At 37.8% G+C, this 19669-nt stretch overlaps 1 protein-coding gene across 2 annotated transcripts; it reads left to right on the forward strand.

The window, feature by feature from the left end:
* The first annotated feature begins 9420 nt into the window (after window positions 1-9420).
* LOC116710307 (protein transport protein Sec61 subunit alpha-like) lies at window positions 9421-17798 on the forward strand. 2 transcript variants are annotated; one of them, XM_032549293.1, is made up of 13 exons: window positions 9421-9603; window positions 11298-11365; window positions 11483-11548; window positions 12506-12584; window positions 12680-12811; window positions 12888-12997; window positions 13538-13691; window positions 13814-13974; window positions 14060-14257; window positions 14730-14915; window positions 15010-15086; window positions 16764-16920; window positions 17129-17798. In XM_032549293.1, exons 1-13 carry the CDS (start codon window positions 9597-9599, stop codon window positions 17186-17188), a joined length of 1455 nt encoding a protein of 484 aa, XP_032405184.1. In that variant the 5' UTR covers window positions 9421-9596; the 3' UTR covers window positions 17189-17798. The 2 variants fall into 2 exon arrangements, with proteins under 2 accessions (XP_032405184.1, XP_032405185.1); XM_032549294.1 differs by lacking the exon at window positions 14060-14257 and having other exon boundaries at window positions 13814-13995.
* The last annotated feature ends 1871 nt before the right edge of the window (window positions 17799-19669 follow it).

Consider the following 19669-nt stretch of genomic DNA (forward strand, 5'->3'; position numbering starts at 1 on the left):
GTGAAAAGGGAGAGGAAACGTCATAATTTGTGACCAATCCAGCTGCGTGACCAGTGCTGACTTTCACTTTTACTCCAAATATCTGTAGCATGTGGAGTAGTTTAATGAGGTTTACTCCTGTTTAAGTCTTAAAAAAATCTACAGATTTTATTAAGGTTATTTGTACATAATTTCCTCTGGCAAGAAGTCAAACTGTAGCTGTGTATCATGTACAAGAAATTTGTTCACATTCAAAACCACAGTTGGAAACAGTTCTGCTGTTTTCATGCTTTTAATAAATAAATTGTTTACAATTTTCTCAACAGCTGACTTTGCCTCCACTCTTCCTGTCATTCGTATTGCAGCACGCTAAAATCATCCTGATGAAATACGATAGTGTGAGGCCAGAGTTGTGTGGCACGAGACAGGGAGGATTATTAATTTCCTCTCATCAGATCTAAAAATAGCAGCAAAATCTCTGCTCATCTGCTGCCTGATGGGGGACAGATTTAGATTTATTTGTTTTGCTCCTGAGCTGCAGACACTGCAACCATAAATAGGTAACTCCTAATAAAGATACTGAAACTATATTTTCTGTTTGATTTGTATTCTTTCTTTCTTTATTTTGCCTTTTTTTTTCAGGAATAAGGAAATTTTATTTCCATGTCTGTATTGTGTGCCAGTAAAAGTGATGCGTTGCTATTGAGACAAGTGTAATTTCACTGTCTGATATATTTTTTACGGCTAAACTATAAAGTCTTTCTCAAAGTTCTTCATGTAATTAAATGTCAGAAAACATCACAGCCAGTGCCCTGTAAAAGTATTCACTACTTTTGAGCTTTTTCATACATTGTAATTTAAAACTTCAGTGTATTTGTTCGGGACTTTGTACAGTAGACCAACACAGAGTCTGGAGGAGCTGCAGAGATCTACAGTCTAGGTGGGAGAATCTTTTGCTTTTACAACTAATTGTTGGATTTAGACCAAAACCAAACTTTTTGGTCTAAATTCAAAAGCATATTTGTGGCATAAAACTAGCACTGCATTTCACCCTGAACACATCATTTCCAAAGTGAAACAGGGCGGCAGAGACGTCATGTTGTGGTCAGAGTTGATTAAATTATAAATGGAGACACACAAAGGGTATTCCTAGAGGAAAATCTGTTAGAAGACTTAAGGCAAAATCAGAAGAGGAGTGAATACAAATGCATGTAAAAAAAAAAAAAACTATTTTATTTCTTTCAATTTCACAATTATGCACTATTTTGCTTGGTGTGCCAGACAAACATTACCATGAAATATGTGAAAATTCCTAGTTACATTTTGACAGATTGGGAAATGTTTTAAGGAATCTAAATAGTTTTGCAAGTAAATCAAGTTAACCTGACACAAAGACAGACATCAGTCCTGATGTAAAACTGTGTGATTAATCCTGGTATGATAACACCTGAAAGCAGACGTACATATGTCTCTACACTGGGATGAGCACACAACTTGTTCCTGTGTGTTTGCATGGAAACCTGCACACTGTGGGGTCTGATATCACAATGTGGTGCTTTGCATTTCACAGTTCAAGGGTTATGCAAATGTATTATCAGGTTGCCTACTCCAGCTGCCTGCACTTTAGTGACTTTACAAGGAATCCTAATCCAAGCGTTACTTGAGACATCTTTTGTGAAAGGAAGCACTGAGAATAAATGGCTTATCTAGAGTGCAGCACAAAAACTGCCTCTTTACCTGCAGCAACAAAAACAGAGTAAATTGGAGCTTAAAATAATCCAAACAGGAGCACAAAAGCATCATTAAATCACCTTTGTGATCAAAGGTTCAAATAATAAACACTGGTTTACATGACATTCTCAGACAGGAAACGCATTATTTTTCTACACCTTCCTGTTCCTGTTTGTTGTTATTGGTGATCAGAAATCTGTTCCAGCTGCAATTGGACAGGGAAGCTGAGGTTGATACAAATGCAGCGCCTGACCAAAAGAAAAAGGTGACAGTATTGCGTTGGTCCACCTTTGACTTTGATTAAAGCACACATTTCCTGTGGTATTGTTCCAGTAAGTTTCTGCAATGTCTCAAGATTCATTTCCATCCCGTGTTGAATTTTTGTTTTTTCCAAGCTATTGCTCTTATGATGGGAGAGTCTGGCCATGGTGCAAAGGTTTCTCCAGAACATCACAAAGATTCTCTTTGGTCAGAGCCCGTGAAGCTTGGCCTTGTCATCTTGGAATATTCCTGTGTGGTCAGGGAGGAAAACATCCACTGATGGAATAACCTGGACCTTCAGTGTTTTCATTACCTCATAATGTTGCTGGACCTGGACCCAGTCAGTTACAGCAACTACAGGTCATAGTGCTTCCCCCAAAGGCTGCTAAAGTAGACATTAGTCATTATGGGTGCATCTCTTCATCTGCCCCTCTTCTTACTCCTCTAAGAGGGTAAATCTGGACTCACCAGATCACTTGACCTTTTATCACTCTAAAGAAGTCAAATCTTAATGTATGTCAATCGCAATTGTCCAGTTCAGGAACAATGGTTTGAAACTGGTTTGTTCAAAGTTCAAACAAATGTTTTGAACACAGAAATGTACACATTGTCATGGTCTGTGTGAACAAGAGCAGGTTTAACAGGTGACTAAAGGAAAAACAGTGTGGCTTAAGTTCAAACCCTGACGTCAGCAGTGTGTTATATAAGTCTCCTGGGGACTTATCTCAGGGAAAGAATCCCTGAGATAAGTCAGCCACTGAGATGGACGTTGAAGATGATAACCTGAACGCCTTGTACCAATATCTGTTGGCTCGATTTCATATTGGCCTGTTTTATATTACACATTTCTAACTCTAGGTCCCTGGTGGCACTTACAGGCCTTTAAACTTTGACCCTGAATAGTTAATGAACATCTGCTGAAGTGTGTCACTTTACCCTCAGAGGGGGCCCTTTAATACTGCTTTTTGTACCTAATTTAGTTAGTTAGGATATTAGATATATGTGTATACTTCTGTCTTGAATTTACTAGCTCCTGTTTTATAAGAAAGTGTCCTTCAGTTTCTTAATATTAAGGTCAGGCGCACGGATTTCTGAGATAAAGTACTATAAGAGCTCAAAGATATCTTTTCTTCCCACGAGTAAATAGAAAATAGTGTTGTGTAATTCCTCAGTGGTGTCACACACTGTTTGTTTCCTTTCTCCCCAACTCCCACAGGGGTTATGTCAGGGCATCAGCAGCTGTTTAAACTCTAAATCCACATGAGAAACGTGGAAGTGTTATGAATCCACACTAAACCTTCAGGGCAGCTTCGACACTCATGTTGCTTCTCCAAGAGTCTACAAAAAACAAAATAAAAGGAACAGTATTTGGAAGGAAAAGCCAAAAATATTCCACTGATCTTTATCCTTTCGATGGTAATTTTAATATGGTGATATTTTTTCCTCATTTTGATTATAAAGCAAGAAATCATGGTAAAGTTTTATCTGTTTGCCATCGTGTTGTTTCTATTGAGAAAAGGGGAAATAATGTGTTGACTTCTACGTCATGGAATAGGGAGCGTTGTTTGTAAAATAGGGAAAAAAGAGAGAGTGCTTTAACCTCTCATGCCTCTGAATGTTTACAGGGAGAAATCCACAAAACACCAGCAAGACCAATCTGAAGTCCATTCCTAAATTAGTAGCTGAGCCATCTGGACCACCAGAGTAGGGAAGAGGTGTTTTACATTTCCATGTTGACATATGAACAACACTAAAACACAAAAGTTGTGTTCAAGCTAAAAAAACAACAACAATATTTTATGAGTTGTATTTTACTGTTGTTCATGGTTGTTTCTGTTTATTTGGGATTGTTAGTTTGATCATGAAGAGGATTATCTTAATAAAAGTAGTATTAGGTGATGAGAATTTATTTTTTCAGCCAGATGATCACAGCAGAATATCAGAAAATCACCAGCTTGGAAAAAACTATCCAAGCTGAGTTTTTTCTTCTTTTTTTTTTTTACTTTTAATGTCATTAGTTCTCCACTTGCATTAAATGTCCAAAGCTGGGATTGCGTTGTAAATGAAAAACATCAGATGTAAATACCAGCTCTTGTTCTTGATTCACTGTCATTTAAAAATTTCTTTTCTTCTCTAAAGGCAGCCCGAGTTGTTACTGCAAGACTGTTTGAGACCCAAAGATCTAAACAAAGACCAAACAGACAGGCAAACAAGAAGCAAGATGCTGCAAAGTGTTTGAGGGGGTGAGAGGATTTATGATGTGAGAGTTGCCGACAGTTCTGACTACCTTCAAACCTTATTTATGTGCTGCAACATGAAGCTGGAGGGCCAGTAGATGTGATACGCAGAACGGAAAGAACTGTTCACATATGCATGCTAACTCAATTCTCCCTGCAGCAAGCACACAGAATAGTATGACTGTGTGGTCTTTAAATAGCCCAGACAGAAACACTAGAAGCAACAGGAATGATGAGTGTAGAACCAGCTCATAGTCTGGAATAATCTGGATTAAGGCTGATGACTGCAGTCCAGTTGAGAGCGGTCATCTGTTATGGTCTTATGTTGTGGCTTTCAGGTCAGGAGGGATTGTGTTGGTTCCCTGCTGGTTAAAGCTGTGGCAATTAATCCGCTTGAAATATTCCACTTGCATGTTTGAACCCGTCGGGACACCAAACTCTTTCCCTGACAGAGCAGCAGCACTCGTAGGGGGATTACAGTAAAGATGTGTAAGGTGGAGGTGAAGGCAAGATGAGTCAGAGAGAGATTCATCTCACCTTGTGACATGTAATCCAATATGATTCCCGTCTTTTGCATCACAGAAGGGATTTTTTTAAAAGGTTTTGTGTTGAAGAGCCTCACTGAGCAGGATTTCTGATTTTTAAAACATGCATCATGCTTATATTTTATTAAATTACAGTTAATTTCTCCACTGATCTTTTTCTACAAAGACATTTATGTTACGAAGAGAAGAGTCTTTTAAATGTCAACAATTTTCTGGTGCATTTCCACTTTATTATCATGAAAAGTTCTTAATTTCTGACTGTTGGCCATGCAATTTGTTTAGAAGAGCAAAATATAAAAGGATAGCCTTGTTATGCAAGACATTTATACAAAGCCTGGTTTGTACCACAGCTATTGAATTACAGAAAAAAAAGGAAAGCAGAAAATCAACTTCCCTTTCTGCTAATCCAATGTTTTAATCTATTTCAACATTAGATATTTTACAGACCAATTACTTCACAACACTTTATACACTAGAGGAGTTGGTCTAAAGCTAGCTTTGCCCCAAAAGCCTTTTAGCCTTGATTACATTGCAGCCCCTTGAATCAACCATCTAAGCAAGTATTTGATTGATAGCAGTGTCATTTTCTAAAGCTATTCTTAGACCCTTGGATTTTGAAAAATGTTCAATAATGCAAGCGAAACACTTTCTAAATGTCAGAGCTTTGCCATTGTTTTGGTTAACATTTAGATGTAAGAGGGTCTCAGTTTACACAGTTTCAACTCTATTACCTTCTATTGCAGTGGAGCTTAACAGAAGCAATGATGTTGTAACCTGGGCTTTGCCTTTAAATAGTGTAAAGTCAAAGTAAGTGGATGAAAATCTTCTGAATTTGAAGAAAGTAATGAAGATTTTGTCTGTTATTATTGTGGCACTTGGATAATAGAGATAATTTTGTTATGTATGTGGTTGTAGTAGCAGGAATGTGCAAATCTCAGATTGAACAATGTGAAACATCCAACTGATAGTTTGAAAAAATGTATTCTGTGGCAAGAAAAGACTTTCTTATGACTATAAGAAGTATAAGAGGTCATACAAACTTTTAAGTAATTAATAATATGAAAGAACTGCTCAAAATTAATCCATGACTTCCTGTTTCTTTAGAGAGTCGAGATATAAAGATAAATGGACAGAGAACTGTATATCTTTGCTGCTCTTGTGAAGTATTACTTCAATTAAGATGAATTTGTTTTGAGGAAAAACAGGACATCACTGCAGAGTCTGACTTTGCAATAACTAGGTGCAACAAGAATCCATCATGTTTCATATCCCTTGATTTAAAATTCAGAATGATTCATTTTTATTTTAGATAAACAAATAACTCTTTCAGTTTTTATATTGAAAATGCTAACATACTATTTTTAATTTTAAAATTGAATTCTAATGACGCAGCCGTTTCAATCTATATTTTTTTTGTTGCATTTGTGCATCTTTACCTTTGACCCTGCTCATGTTATCCTCATGTATCAAGTTAAACTATGTTGTGTGAAAAAGACCAAGTGGCCTCTGGACTTCAGATCTTTATGTAACTTCATGCTTGATTTCAAAGACGCCTTGTTCCTCTGTGTGGAGACCAGTGTAATGGATTACTGGGACAATTAAATCCCCCAGTTAAAACCCTTGAACAGGAACCCCTGACCTTTGGCATGCTGAGTCGTGAAAATTAGAGAAATTCCGTTTCTTAGAATTGTCCATAAATCAAATGAATCAGCTGTACATTCTGACCCGTACAGACTGACTAAATCTTCACTTCCATTATCACAAACATGATGTAAACATTTCTTTCTAGAAGATTTATAATAAAATAAAATGCAAGGCAGTTAAAGGTCAGCGAGAGTCCAAACAAGTTTGTCTTGACTGAACAGCATTCTGCGGAGGTTATTCTCGACTAGCAGCTTGGATCAGCGGGACAAGGGAGTGACTCACATTCCAGGTCTCATGGTGAGCTTGTGACTTTACATTCCCACCCGCTTTCTTTTGTACATATTAGCACGCAATTCCATCCTACGCCCCTCTTCCTAGAACCATATGGGTACAGTACATGACAGAGAACATAGCTTATCTCATAAACATTGGAAATTCTGAAGAGTGTAATTCACTCCTTTCACCACTGACCACTTGTTTATTTGCTCCACAGGTCTGATCATTTGTTTGCCTCTATAGTCTAAAAAAACAAATATAACAACATTAATGAGACTCAGATTGTGTGCTTTTGATGTCCCTAGTGGAAACAGGGTGGTTTTAATCTCTCTAATCTACCACTTTTAACAAATGATAGAAACTCTCCTGAGTTGGGTCAAAGGAGGTAAATTTCAACAAAATAATGATTGAAGTAAATCAAAAGAGGCAAAAGGAAAGAATATTTAAAAACTGCAGAATTATAGTTTCAATCTAAGACTGAAATAATGGAGTCAGGGGGCTTGTGCTAATTGAACTCTTCCAAGTAAGAGTGAAACAAATGACAGATGTGAGTAGACTGTTTTGTACAATCTAATATTTTGTTTTGTGAGTTTCTTTAGCAATGTATAGCCTGAATACAGAAAGTATGCCTGAATCTATGCTGAACTGTATTCGGATATAATTCTGTCAATAAACTACACCAAAGAAGAAGACATAAAGTATAAACATAAAGCATGCCATTGTTACCTTTGATGCGCTTGTGATTCAGGGCTTTATGGGAAGTGGATCTATAAAGTAGTTTTTGTCAAACAGTTGATTAAATATCTCTGTGAAACTACAACAAATTAAAAGCACCCACTAGTGGTATGGATTGGAACCACTTTGGAAATGTTTAAATATGTTGTTTGGAAAACATCAATTTAGGAAGAAAAAGAAAACCCATATTTTGGACCTGCTTCAGGGCTAACATCCATGCCAGATTGTGGGTTCGCCAGAATGTTTTATGACAGATTTGATGTTGGTTATGACCACATGATAGCTAAGCACATTATCTGCTTCACTCACCGCTCCCTCTGACAAGTTTTACTTTTAATTTTTGAGAAAAGGGAAGTGGGTTAGGAACATGTTTACATGACAAATATGAAATATTGAAAGGAGAAAACATTGTGCTGAAGATGCAATGTATGAACTAAAATACAGCAACAGGATCTGTGAGGCAGAGGAGTACTTTCTAGTTATTCAACGTTTAATAAATAGTTTTTTAAAAGTTGTACGTTAATCTGCTTCTAAAGCTCACATTAATGTTCTTGTGAGCGTCACTGTCCCAACCAAATTGAATATCCTACCTCCTTATGTCAGTCTGCAGGTACTGTCTGGTCCTGTTTTGTTATGGGAGCCTCTCTTTTATCTTTTCCCTTGTGACCACTCTGGACTCTTTGTGTTAACAAGGATTTCTCCAAAGTGACAAAGCTAAATATTCTCTTAAAAAGAATGGTGTCTGCTAGAATACTAAACCCCATATTTCAGTGGACAAATAGTCAGTACAGTCTTTCTCAGAGCAGCCTCAACAATGGCTACGGTTGCAGAAGTTTGTCCCGTAATCGGGGATTTCAAGTTTGAATCCCCACTCTGGCTGGGATTCGAACTTGAGCAAGACGCTTCATTCACATTTCCTGTTGGTGGTCAGAGGAGCTAGTGACACCGGAGCATGGCAGCCTTATCTCTGTCAGACTGCTGAGGAGCAGACGTGGCTACAATTCAGTAGCTCCATCACACAATTAGCGTGATGTGTATATGAATGGATGAATAACTGAATGGTGTGTGCACAAAAATGCACAAAAGATACAAAGAAACATTGAAACAAAAAAGTATAAGGCACCAAAAACTTTGGGAGATGTGCTTGTTCACTAGTGAGAGACCACCTGGCACTGTAATCAAACATTATGAATCCACCACTGAATTTTTTTATGAATTTAAAAATTGTGCGAACAGATCAAGTTAAGGCTAGATTTGTTTTCTGACCTCTTCACAAAATGAAACATATGAAACTCTGTTACATTTATCAGAAGACAAGTTGTATTACTTGTGATGCTTCTTCAGCTGTTAATGCAACTCTCTACTGCTTATAGCTTCAACATGCGTTTGTTCAGAATATAAACTGTTTCAACAGTTAACAACTGAACTGCAAGCTAATTAATAACTTCAATTGAAACAGAAACTTGTAGCTGTTATTTTGCCTATCTCCAAGTCACTGTGTGTTGACCTGTGCTTCAACAACTGGATGGTTTTCTGGTCTCTTCTGCTCTCTGGTGGCTGTTTCAGATCATTTGATTTCCAAATTGGGTGTTTGTGAGGAAATAAAACAAACTGGCACTCTATAACTCATCCTTTTGACTTTTTGTTTTTATTGGTTTATTTTGTCTTGTCTGTGTCGACTCTAGACAGACAAATTAATCCCTGTTTATAGTAAACAATGAGTATAAATAAACTTAATTAGCTAAAAGGAATCAAACAAGGCCAATTCATGACTTCGTGAATAATCTTACAGCAGAGATGTGCAACTTGTTTGCTTCTTCATCATTCTGCTTTTTTTTTAAATTTATTTATTTAAATTAGTGGTGATCTGGCAACACTGCGAATTCCAGAGCATGAACGCATCACGACTTGATTGGGATGAATCTTTATCATTACGTGTCAGAACGCAAAAGTTCCACCAGCTGGCGCTCATCACAACTCTCAAATCAACAAATCTGTTGATGAAGGAGTTTTGCTTCAGTTTGTTCACTTAAAATGATTCGTTCATTTGAAGAGGTCGTTCATGAACGACTCACGACCGCTTTTGATTCTTTCTAAGTGTCAGAACTATCATACGGCACCGAGGCAGCAGCAGTCACTGAGATTCAATCAGAGCTGGAAAAAGATTTACGACCATTATTAAAACACCATGGGCCGTGAGTAGCTACTAAATATGGGCAGAACTTTGTCAGTGCCATCAGAAACTGAATTTCAGTATAGGTTCTATTTTCTTCAATTTTCTATTAAATTTGTATACAATAAATGCGGAATTTACATCATTTAAAATCCAGTGTATAGGTTTGGAAAGGATTGTCTCGAAAGGGAAATTGAAATTGAAATTAATATTTTCAAACTGAATTCATTTAGCAGAAACAAAATATGCCACTAAATTCACGTCAGTGGAGTGTGTTTTATTTAATGGCGTTAATATTAACATTGCGCTCTATTTTTTTATAACTAACTAAATATTGTTGTCAGGACACTCTTGTAATATAGATATTTTATCTTAAGGAGTTTTATCCTAGTTATTTAAAGATTGAATGCATTAATTTGCTTTGAAACTGTATTTTATGCTAGTAAACTTTCAGCTCTCAAATACTTTCATTTTCTGTTTTTACCACAAAATTTCAGTTGGACATTTCAATAGATCTGGCCAACGGAATGGAATGGCTCAGTAAAACACATCAATTATAAGAAAAACTGTCATGTGAAAGCTAAGTTAGGGTTTATCAGCTTAACATAACATTTACTTTTAGGCTATCGTTTGTTTACAATACGCTTCTTCCTGGACACGTAATGCATTTGTTACAAACCAGAGCGTCTAGTTTCAGACCGCAGCCCATTTGACGTGAAGAATGAACTTGATCTGTGTCCCCCTGCAGCCCAAGGTTCGGTTCGCTGAAGTCCGTCCTCGTCACATATTGACGCGCAGGGTACCCCTTTCGCGTCAATATGTGACGCGAGGGGCCTTACCGTAATTTTTGCCCTAAACCTAACCAAATCGTCGGGTTTTGAAGGTTCGGCAGCGGTTGCGAGAACCCTTCGCGTCAATAATCCACGTAAAAGACGTGACCTTCCCAAATCGTCAACATGTGACGCCGAAGGACCCTGCCCAAGTCGTCGCGAAGGGAGTACCCTTCGCGTCAATATGCGACGCATGGTCAGAAATCGTCCCAACTCGTCAATATATGACGATTCGGGAGTGAGAATGTGTTGGTACAACGTATTTTGGTCAATCTGCGCTTGATTACCATGCGACCCAAAACATTGATTTTAAGTACTGAAAGTGAATGGTGAAAACAGAAACTGACCATTTTTGAGAATTGAATTTTCACAAAGACAAAATACAGTTTCAAAGCAAATTAATTCAGTTTCACTTCATAGACAATAATTTCCAAAACAATGGATTTCCGATTATGCTAATTCAGATTACGTTTTTATTCCTTGAAGTTGAGCAATACATATTCGAGCAGAACTTATTCAAATTCAGTTTCTGACAGCAAGTTCTTCCTGACCATATAGTGTAGGCCCTACTTTTAAATTAATCTTTGTCAGATTTAAATGGTTCTTTATAAGATTGACGAATGAAACGTTGCTTAACATGTTTTCTAATTACTGTTCACTTTTGCTAACATTGCATGGTGTGTTTTTTTTTATTAGTCCTGTTGGAGCATCAATCTACTCTTATCTTTATCTCAAAAATGAACTACTACAAGCAGTCAGCAACAGTCGAATAATAAAATTATTTATAATATCTATTTTGTCTTCATAACCCTAAACCTCTCAATGCCACGTCCTATTCACCCCCCATTAATTCAAAGTCAAAACTTTCATGTTTGATTGCTTTCAGGTAAATTCTTGGAGGTAATGAAACCATTCTGTGCGGTGCTACCCGAGGTCCAGAAACCTGAAAGAAAGGTAGATATTTATTTCTATTTATTTTTTGCTTACAGTGTTATAATTTTGAAGTTATTAAATGACATTTATCTTGGTTTATCTTTGTGTAACTCCTGACAATGTGTGCTTGACCAACAGATCCAGTTCAGTGAAAAGGTGCTATGGTCGTCAATTACTCTCTTCATCTTTCTTGAGGGTTCCCAGGTAAGAAAAAATGGCATCAGTATTTATGTAAAACGTTAGTATTTCTACATAAATACTACATAAATGCCTGGTCTTACAGTTATTACTAAATATTTAATTCTAAAAATAACAGCTAAAATAAGTTTTTCAGTTTTTAATTTGTCAATTATTAAATAGTTAATTATTATGTAGTAAGTATGTATCCACATACTTACGGATGTATGTAATTACTCAAATTAATAATTGACAAACAACTTATTTTTTCATAAATATATTTTCCTCAATAAATGCACCACTGGCAGACAATATGAGAGCTCCCCTAAATCAAGTTTATTATAAAAGCTGTTTCTTTAGATTGTCCTATTATTTTTCCAATGATGGTCATTAAATTAAAATATTTTTAAGTTTCTGTTTGCCATGCCAAATTTGGCATTTAATATATGCAATATAATGTACCTGGGGCTGCACAGTAGCGCAGTTGGTAGCACTGTTGCCTTGCAGCAAGAAGGCCCTGGGTTTGATTCCCGGCTCGGAGTCTTTCTGCATGGAGTTTGCATGTTCTCCCTGTGCATGGTGGGTTCTCTCCAGGTACTCTGACTTCCTCTCACAGTCCAAAAACATGACTGTCAGGTAAATTGGTCTCTCTAAATTCTCCCTAGGTGTGAGTGTGTGTGTGCATGGTTGTTTGTCCTGTCTGTCTCTGTGTTGCCCTGCGACAGACTGGCAACCTGTCCAGGTTGTACCCTGCCTCTCGTCCGTAACGTTAGCTGGAGATAGGCACCAGCACCCCTCCCGACTCCACTAGGGACAAGGGTGTTAGAAAATTGATGGAAAAATTAACCCCATTTTCTTTGGTGGCAGATACTAATTTCCTACCTTGAATAGAGATCATAAATATATATATATATATAAATAAGGATATTTTTAATTATTATCTACTAACTAATTCAATCTATCTCATGAACTCTCTTCTTTCAGATTCCCATCTTTGGCATAAGGTCCTTAAACTCTGCAGATCCATTCCATTGGATGAGAGCCATTCTGGCTTCAAAAAGAGGTATCCAATCCATCCAACACATGCTAAGCAAAATAAAGTAAAATAAAATACTAAAGTTTTGCAAACAATGAGCTAACAAGCATATCTTCATCTAGGTACTCTGATGGAGCTGGGTATCTCACCTATTGTCACCTCAGGCCTGATAATGCAGCTGCTGGCTGGAGCTAAGATCATTGAAGTTGGAGACACCCCAAAGGATAGAGCGCTCTTTAATGGAGCTCAGAAATGTATGAAACACAGACCTGGCTGTGATCTAAAAATTTCATTTGTATTTTGGGTCGTCTAATCTTTTGATGTTTTCAGTGTTTGGGATGATCATCACCATCGGCCAGGCCATTGTTTATGTGATGACTGGCATGTATGGAGATCCATCAGAGATGGGTGCAGGGATCTGTTTGTTCATCATCATTCAGGTAAGAATGGCAAAAAGTGTTTTGATTGATCAAAGCATTTGAAAAGATAATGTGTAAATTATAAAATCTTTAAGTTAGTACAAAGGCATTTTTAGAGAAGAAATTACCATACAGCGTGTTAGAAAAGTATCCATACCTCTTGAGTTTTTTTATCTGCACTATGTCACCTCATAAGCCGACACTTCAACGTTTTACAATTTGGGACAAATAAAAATTTGAAAAGCATGGTGTGTGCTTGTATTTAGCATTTAAGCCCCCTTTAGTCTGATAACCCTACATAATATTCACTGCATTTATTGTCTTTAGAATGTGTGAAATATGTGTCATGTCCCAATAAGATTTCCTGAAATTTGTGGTCATGACAAACTGCAACTAGACAGTATGATGCATTAGGTCACTGCATGGGTTTTACTTAAACATATAGACTAATTCCCAGAGCCAAAGGGTCTATTGCATAAATAACAATTTAATAATGTGCATTGACTGCAAATAAGAAACATTTTTACACAGCTTCCCTTGATTGAATGTATTCCTTTGTAGCTGTTTGTAGGAGGGCTGATTTTGCGGCTCCTGGATGAATTACTTGAAAAGGGCTATGGCCTTGATTCTAGGACCCCCCTGTTCATTGCCACCAATACCTGTGGGACCATCATGTGGAAGGCCTTTAGTCCCACCACTGTGAACACAGGAAATAGTAAGCAACCAAAGACCACTCTTTCAGTAGTCTTCCTGATGAATTGAGTATGCCTGTTTGAACTGTTCTCCAACTCATTTTTCTATGACGTACATATTTATTTTTGTACTTTTGTGATTCAGACACAGAACATGAGGGAGCAGTCATCGCTCTTTTTCACCTCCTCGCCACGAGGACTGACAAAGTGCGGGCTCTCCAGGAGGCCTTCTGCAGGCAGAACCTCCCCAACCTCATGAACCTCATCGCTACAGTGTTTGTCTTTGCTGTAGTTATATACTTGGAAGTGTGTTGCTTTCTACTGTTTGTGTGTCTGATTCTCCATTAGAAATTGAGTTTTGTCTAAAACAAAAAATCTGATCTTCTCACAGGGATTCAGAATTGATCTGCCCATCAAATCTGCTCGCTACTTTGGCCAATATAACACATATCCCATCAAGCTTTTATACACCTCCTACATTCCCCTCTTCCTGCAGTCTGCTTTGGTCTCCAATCTGTATGTTATTTCCTATTTGCTTTTCACACGCTTCAGTGGAAATTTTCTGGTTGATCTGCTTGGAACGTGGTCCGTAAGTATACCAGTATTTACCTGCTTTAATTAAGTTGATTTTAAAGCACTGGACCTCACCTTCATATTACTCTAAATTTTGCAGTCCTTATTATTTTAGTTGTTCTCTATCATATATTGGAAATTAAGATATAACAGGTTTGTTACTGTAATATGACAATCTATCATTATTTTTACTAAAAGTTCAATTTAGGATTTTCATGTCTGCTTACATGGTTGCTGCTGGAAAATTTAGACATAGTTTAGGTTTCCAAAATCATAAAATCAAGACAGTGAAAGTACAATGTCTAAACTTGAGAAAGTGAAAAATAATTAAAAAAAATAAAACGAAGTATGCTTGTTCATTTAAAATCATAGCCCAAATATAAAACATATTTGTATCACTATATGTGATTTGTGGTAAGCATCATATAGTTCTAGATGTTTGGACATTTTTCTTTAATAAAATATTTTTTACCTGTTCATGATTACAGGAAGCTGGTGGCTCAGCCCGTATTAAGCCTGTCCGAGGACTTTGCTACTACCTCTTTCCACCAGAATCTTTTGGTTCTGTTCTAGAGGACCCAGTCCATGCACTAATTTACATCTTTTTCATGCTCGGCTCATGTGCCTTTTTCTCCAAAACTTGGATCGAAGTTTCAGGTTCTTCTGCAAAAGATGTAAGTCATGGCTGCAGTCTATCAAGTGGTGGAGGTGTGGGTTTGTTTTCAACGTCATTTTTGTATTTAAGCTGTGCTCTTCATCACCATCCAGGTAGCGAAGCAGCTGAAGGAACAGCATATGGTGATGAGAGGATACAGAGAAACCTCAATGGTTCACGAACTGAACAGGTAAAATCAAGATTTTCACTTTATGGGTTTATTTGGGGTTTTAATCAACTAAGCAAACAGAAACCTCAACCATCTTGATTAATGAGTCAATACAGCAAACAGTCAAAAGACAAGCCAAGAGAAGACATTTTATTATTACAGATAAGAGAAAAACAAGAAGCCTCTGACTGTAGATGCTCTGCCTTTCCAAGGTAGGCTCATGAAGAAGATAGTCACAGTGGTCCATAATTTTTGTGTTCCTATGAAGAATCCTTCTCCAGAGGTTCTACAGTCGTCCCCAGAACAGAACCAGCCTTCTTTTTTCAAGCTGTTGAGGATTTTTAGGTCCCTGGTTCTAACGCTGCCGCCCCAGTAGATGACGGCAGAAGAGATGGCTCTCACAACAACAGACTTATAGAAGATTTGCAGCATCTTGGTGCAAACCTCGAAGGATCTTTGCTTCCTCGAGAAGTACAATCTGCTCTATCCCTTCTTGTAGATGGTGGTAGCATGATACAGTTTCATTAATGTTCATATTTGGAGCATTGCACTACTGTATGTGGGTAGGAAGACAACTTCAATCTCCAGTTTTTCTTTTAATCGACAGCCAGTTGGTTGAAACTTTCTCAGAGTTTGAAGCTCCAGCAGGACATAATTCCATGTACAAACTATCAGTATCAGAAAACGACCTAAGTTTAATAACCCCTGGCAATTCTGGTATTTTGTTTTGACTGTGATACCTTCCTGGAGGACATTGGCTGAGAAAATGCTGCCATCAACTAATCATTCTCCTTCTAATGCTATTAACTTTTTACTTTCATGAAGAGCAAAAATAATTCTTTCTTTTTGTGCATTCTGCTCTGTCTTTTCAAACCCCCAAGTCGGTCATGGCATATGGCCTCTTGCAGTGAGCCAGATTCTGCTGGAGGCTTCTTTTTCCTCTCTGACTTGCATAGTGCTTTTCATGACCCTCAAAGATACTTTACAATGAAATCAGTCATTTCCATTCATGCACACAATCACACACTGACGATTGCAAGCTACTTGGGTAGTCTGCCATGTCGTGCCATCGGCCCTTCTGACCACCACTGGTAGGCAAGGAGATGTGTCTCGCCAAAGGACACAATGACAGAGGCAGACAGAGTAGGAATCAAACCGGATAGAATGGAATCAAACGCACCGATTGCAGGATGAACTACCACTGCCGCCCATAAAGAGAGAAGTGAATTCTGAAAGTCAGTGACTCAATGCAATCTGCTGTTCCTTAAATATAAACTTTTCAAGCTACTTTGAATAATTAACTGAGCTTACTGAACTGTTTGGTAACTAGGATCAATTGGAATCTATGTATGATTGCATTGGAATGACTTTGTAAAGTGCCCCGAGATGGCATTTGTTGAGAATTTGTGCTGTATAAATAAACTGAATTGATCTCAATAGTTTGGAAGAGTTGTCAAATATCCTTCAGAAGCTTGTTGATGGCTACAAGGACTGTGTGGTTTCTCTGCAATTTGCTAAGAAACATTTACCATAATAATTGGTTATTAAATAACATTAAAGTTGAATGTAAAATAAGATATCATCTTAATAGTTAAAAACAGAGTAAGCATGACGACTGTCTAAACTCTTCTTTATTTACTTCTGACAGCATTTATCATTTTTTCAGCCATCTAAATTTTTCCCAAATCTTTTTTTTAGGTACATTCCAACAGCTGCTGCCTTTGGTGGAGTTTGCGTCGGCAGTTTAACGGTGTTGGTGGACTTCCTTGGTGCCTTTTGCTCCGTCACCGAGATGCTGATAGCTGTCAGCATCATCCACCAGTACTTAACAATCTTTGTGAAAGAACAAATTGAAGTAAGCAGCATGGCATCGGTGCTCTTCTAAAACAAGCTGTTACTTTGCTTTTTTTTTTAGCAAGATAACAGCTTTTTAGAAAGCTGTTACAACAATTTTTGTTGCTCTCTTTTACATCCATGAACTGTATCTGCTCAGCTGAAAGGGGATGTTGTAGGATAGTGAACTGCATGCTGACTTTCACATAATTTACTCTCTCCTCACTCAGAAATCCCAAGAGGATGAAGATAACGCCTCTTCAGCTGAACATCCTCAAAACTCCAGATAACTACCAAGACTTTCTGAATAGCTTCTCAAAGAAATCTCTTTTACTTTTTATATGTTTTTCCGTAGACTGAGGAGCTAGCGCTTCAGAATATAAGCATGATTAGGAGGTGACTGCCAGCTGCCTGTGTTTAGTGATATGTCTTTGATTAAACCTTAACTCTCATCTTAGTTATATCTCTGTTAACCTGCCAATCAGAAGCTGGCCTGTCAAGTGCTGATTCAAATACTGTAAATGTTCCTTTGTGTAACCTTGATTTGGACCTGAGGCCTCAGAGCTCACATTGGGCTCCAGCCTCAGGAGGGGTGCTCTGAACACTCATCCATTAAGTGCTGGTTTTTGTTCTTTTAATGTGTGGCATTCAGGGATCTGCAGTATTAACTCAACCCCTGAAGAATGTATTTTATATTGTTTATATTACATAATATTATGGATTAATTGATTATGAATAAATGGATTAGAGGGCTTGAAGACTTTCCTCAGACAAGGAGATTGGCAGCTCAGACTTTCAGTTCACCTCCGACTACATTAGAGGGCTTGTACACTTATTTTACATGGGATACTCTATTCAAATGATATAATTTTTCAAATAAATATATTAGTTCTCAAGAAACATATGCTCCATATTTATAGTGTATTTGATCCCCAAATCAAATAGTGTAACTTGCCAGCCAAGGCATCATTATAGTGCTAGGTGGTCGCATTGATGCAAATTTTTAGCATCAGAACGCTGGCTCCAAACCGACGGGCACACTTTGGCAGGCCCCGGTTAAAATTCTTCAGGAATTTTCTAGTTTTGTTATGATCTGCAGCGAACAGGGGCGCAACTATATATTTTTGAGGTGGATGCGAACATCATCGTTTTAGGCTAGCTTAAGAAAAACTGAATATTTACAACTCTCTTGCTGATACACGGACATTTCTTACCTTCTGTCTTTCAGCCACTTTGAAAAGCTTTTCTTCGTCTCTCCAACATCTTTATCCTTCCCCCTCTTCCGTTTTCTGTTTTGGGCCCCGGAGTTTTTTCTGCGCCCCATCTTTAGTTCCCTGTTGTCGAGGCATTACTACAAATTTAAAAGAAAGAAAACGCGCCTCAGCCGCTGCCCAAGCTGCCTGTATGGGACAGGAGAGCGGCTGGCAGGGAGGGGGGCGCCTAATCAGTGCTGTTCCTCTGTTATTGATCATTTCATACACAAGCAGCTGTTAAGTACATAAAATGCTGACTATATAAAAAAAAAAATCCCCACATCGTTTTTGCGCCCCTATGCGCCACCTTTTGCGCCACTGGCTACAACACCTGCAAGTTGTCGGGAGGCTCGGCGTGCAAGCCAGCATGTGGAGGGGTTTAAATAAATTAGAAGATTGTCTAAAAGTTTTATTTGAATACTTGAGTTAGAAAAAGTAAACTCATTTATATATTTGATTTGTGTAATACGTTATTTTTATTATCTTGACAAAATGTTGAAGGGTACGCCACAAAGCTCTATATGCAAGCGTGTTAATGGAAAGTTGAGTGGAAGAAAGAAAGTGTGGTAGGACAATGGGCACATCTGTCAGGATTGTGAAACGAAGCCCAATAAAGAATTTGGGAGAGATTCAGAAGGTGTAGACAACCACTGGAGTCTCAAGAGACATACAAAGTTAAATTCAATTTGAATTCAAGAATACATTATTGATCCTAAAATTAAGTAAAATATGGTTAAATATCATGTTATTCAAGGTTCTTCAAATGGTTGTTAGGAAGGATCTCTTGTAGCAGTCTGCATTACAGCAAACTTGATGAAGCCTCTGACTGAAGACACTTAGTCGTAAAGTAATCTGACAACATCATGAGCGTCATACTTGGGATATAAAGTTGCCCAGTTGCCTTTATAGATGAAAATACATTTTGACTTTAATTTGGGAATTAAGGTCCCAGAACCTAAAGGAAAAGTGTAGAGGCACAGAATCGACCGTGCTTGAAGTCCAGTGTGAAGTTTATTCCACAGTCAGAGAGGATTTGGACAGCAACGCCATCCGCTGTTCATGTCCACTTTGTTTTTATCAAATATAAAGTCAGCAAAGCCATCTACCAGGGAATTTACTGCACTGCTGTCAGCTTAGTCCACTTTATAATTCAACCAGGTCAAATTCATCCAAACCAGTTTTTGTCTGGTTTGGCCTAAATTCAGTTTAAATCAATTCAATTCATTTGAACAAAAAATACTTAGATTCAGATCCAGTCACAATTTTAGTTCATCACTGTTACAAACTGATTAGTGGATATAAATTAAGCCCATCTGATTGTTGATTTACCAACAATTTCTACATCTAAAGCACGGGGCGACTGTGGTGGAGAACAACTCCCTTTCAACAGGAAGAACAGCAGTATGAGCGTTGTGACTGTACTGTGATCGGCTGAGGGTTGAGAGGACAGAGCAGACAGAAGCACAGGTCCAGGATTACAGTCAGAGCCGTAGGCGTAGGAACCGGGGAGAACTGGAG

The sequence above is a fragment of the Xiphophorus hellerii genome, chromosome 20 (genome assembly GCF_003331165.1).
Source record: "Xiphophorus hellerii strain 12219 chromosome 20, Xiphophorus_hellerii-4.1, whole genome shotgun sequence".
In the NCBI taxonomy this organism is placed as follows: domain Eukaryota; kingdom Metazoa; phylum Chordata; class Actinopteri; order Cyprinodontiformes; family Poeciliidae; genus Xiphophorus; species Xiphophorus hellerii.

What these genes read in the sequence shown, in the direction of transcription:
- LOC116710307 (XM_032549293.1), top strand. An exon ending in TCCAGAAACCTGAAAGAAAG is followed by an intron (nt 11,366 to 11,482) that starts GTAGATATTTAT and finishes CTTGACCAACAG; the next exon opens with ATCCAGTTCAGTGAAAAGGT. An exon ending in GTTTGTTCATCATCATTCAG is followed by an intron (nt 12,998 to 13,537) that starts GTAAGAATGGCA and finishes ATTCCTTTGTAG; the next exon opens with CTGTTTGTAGGAGGGCTGAT.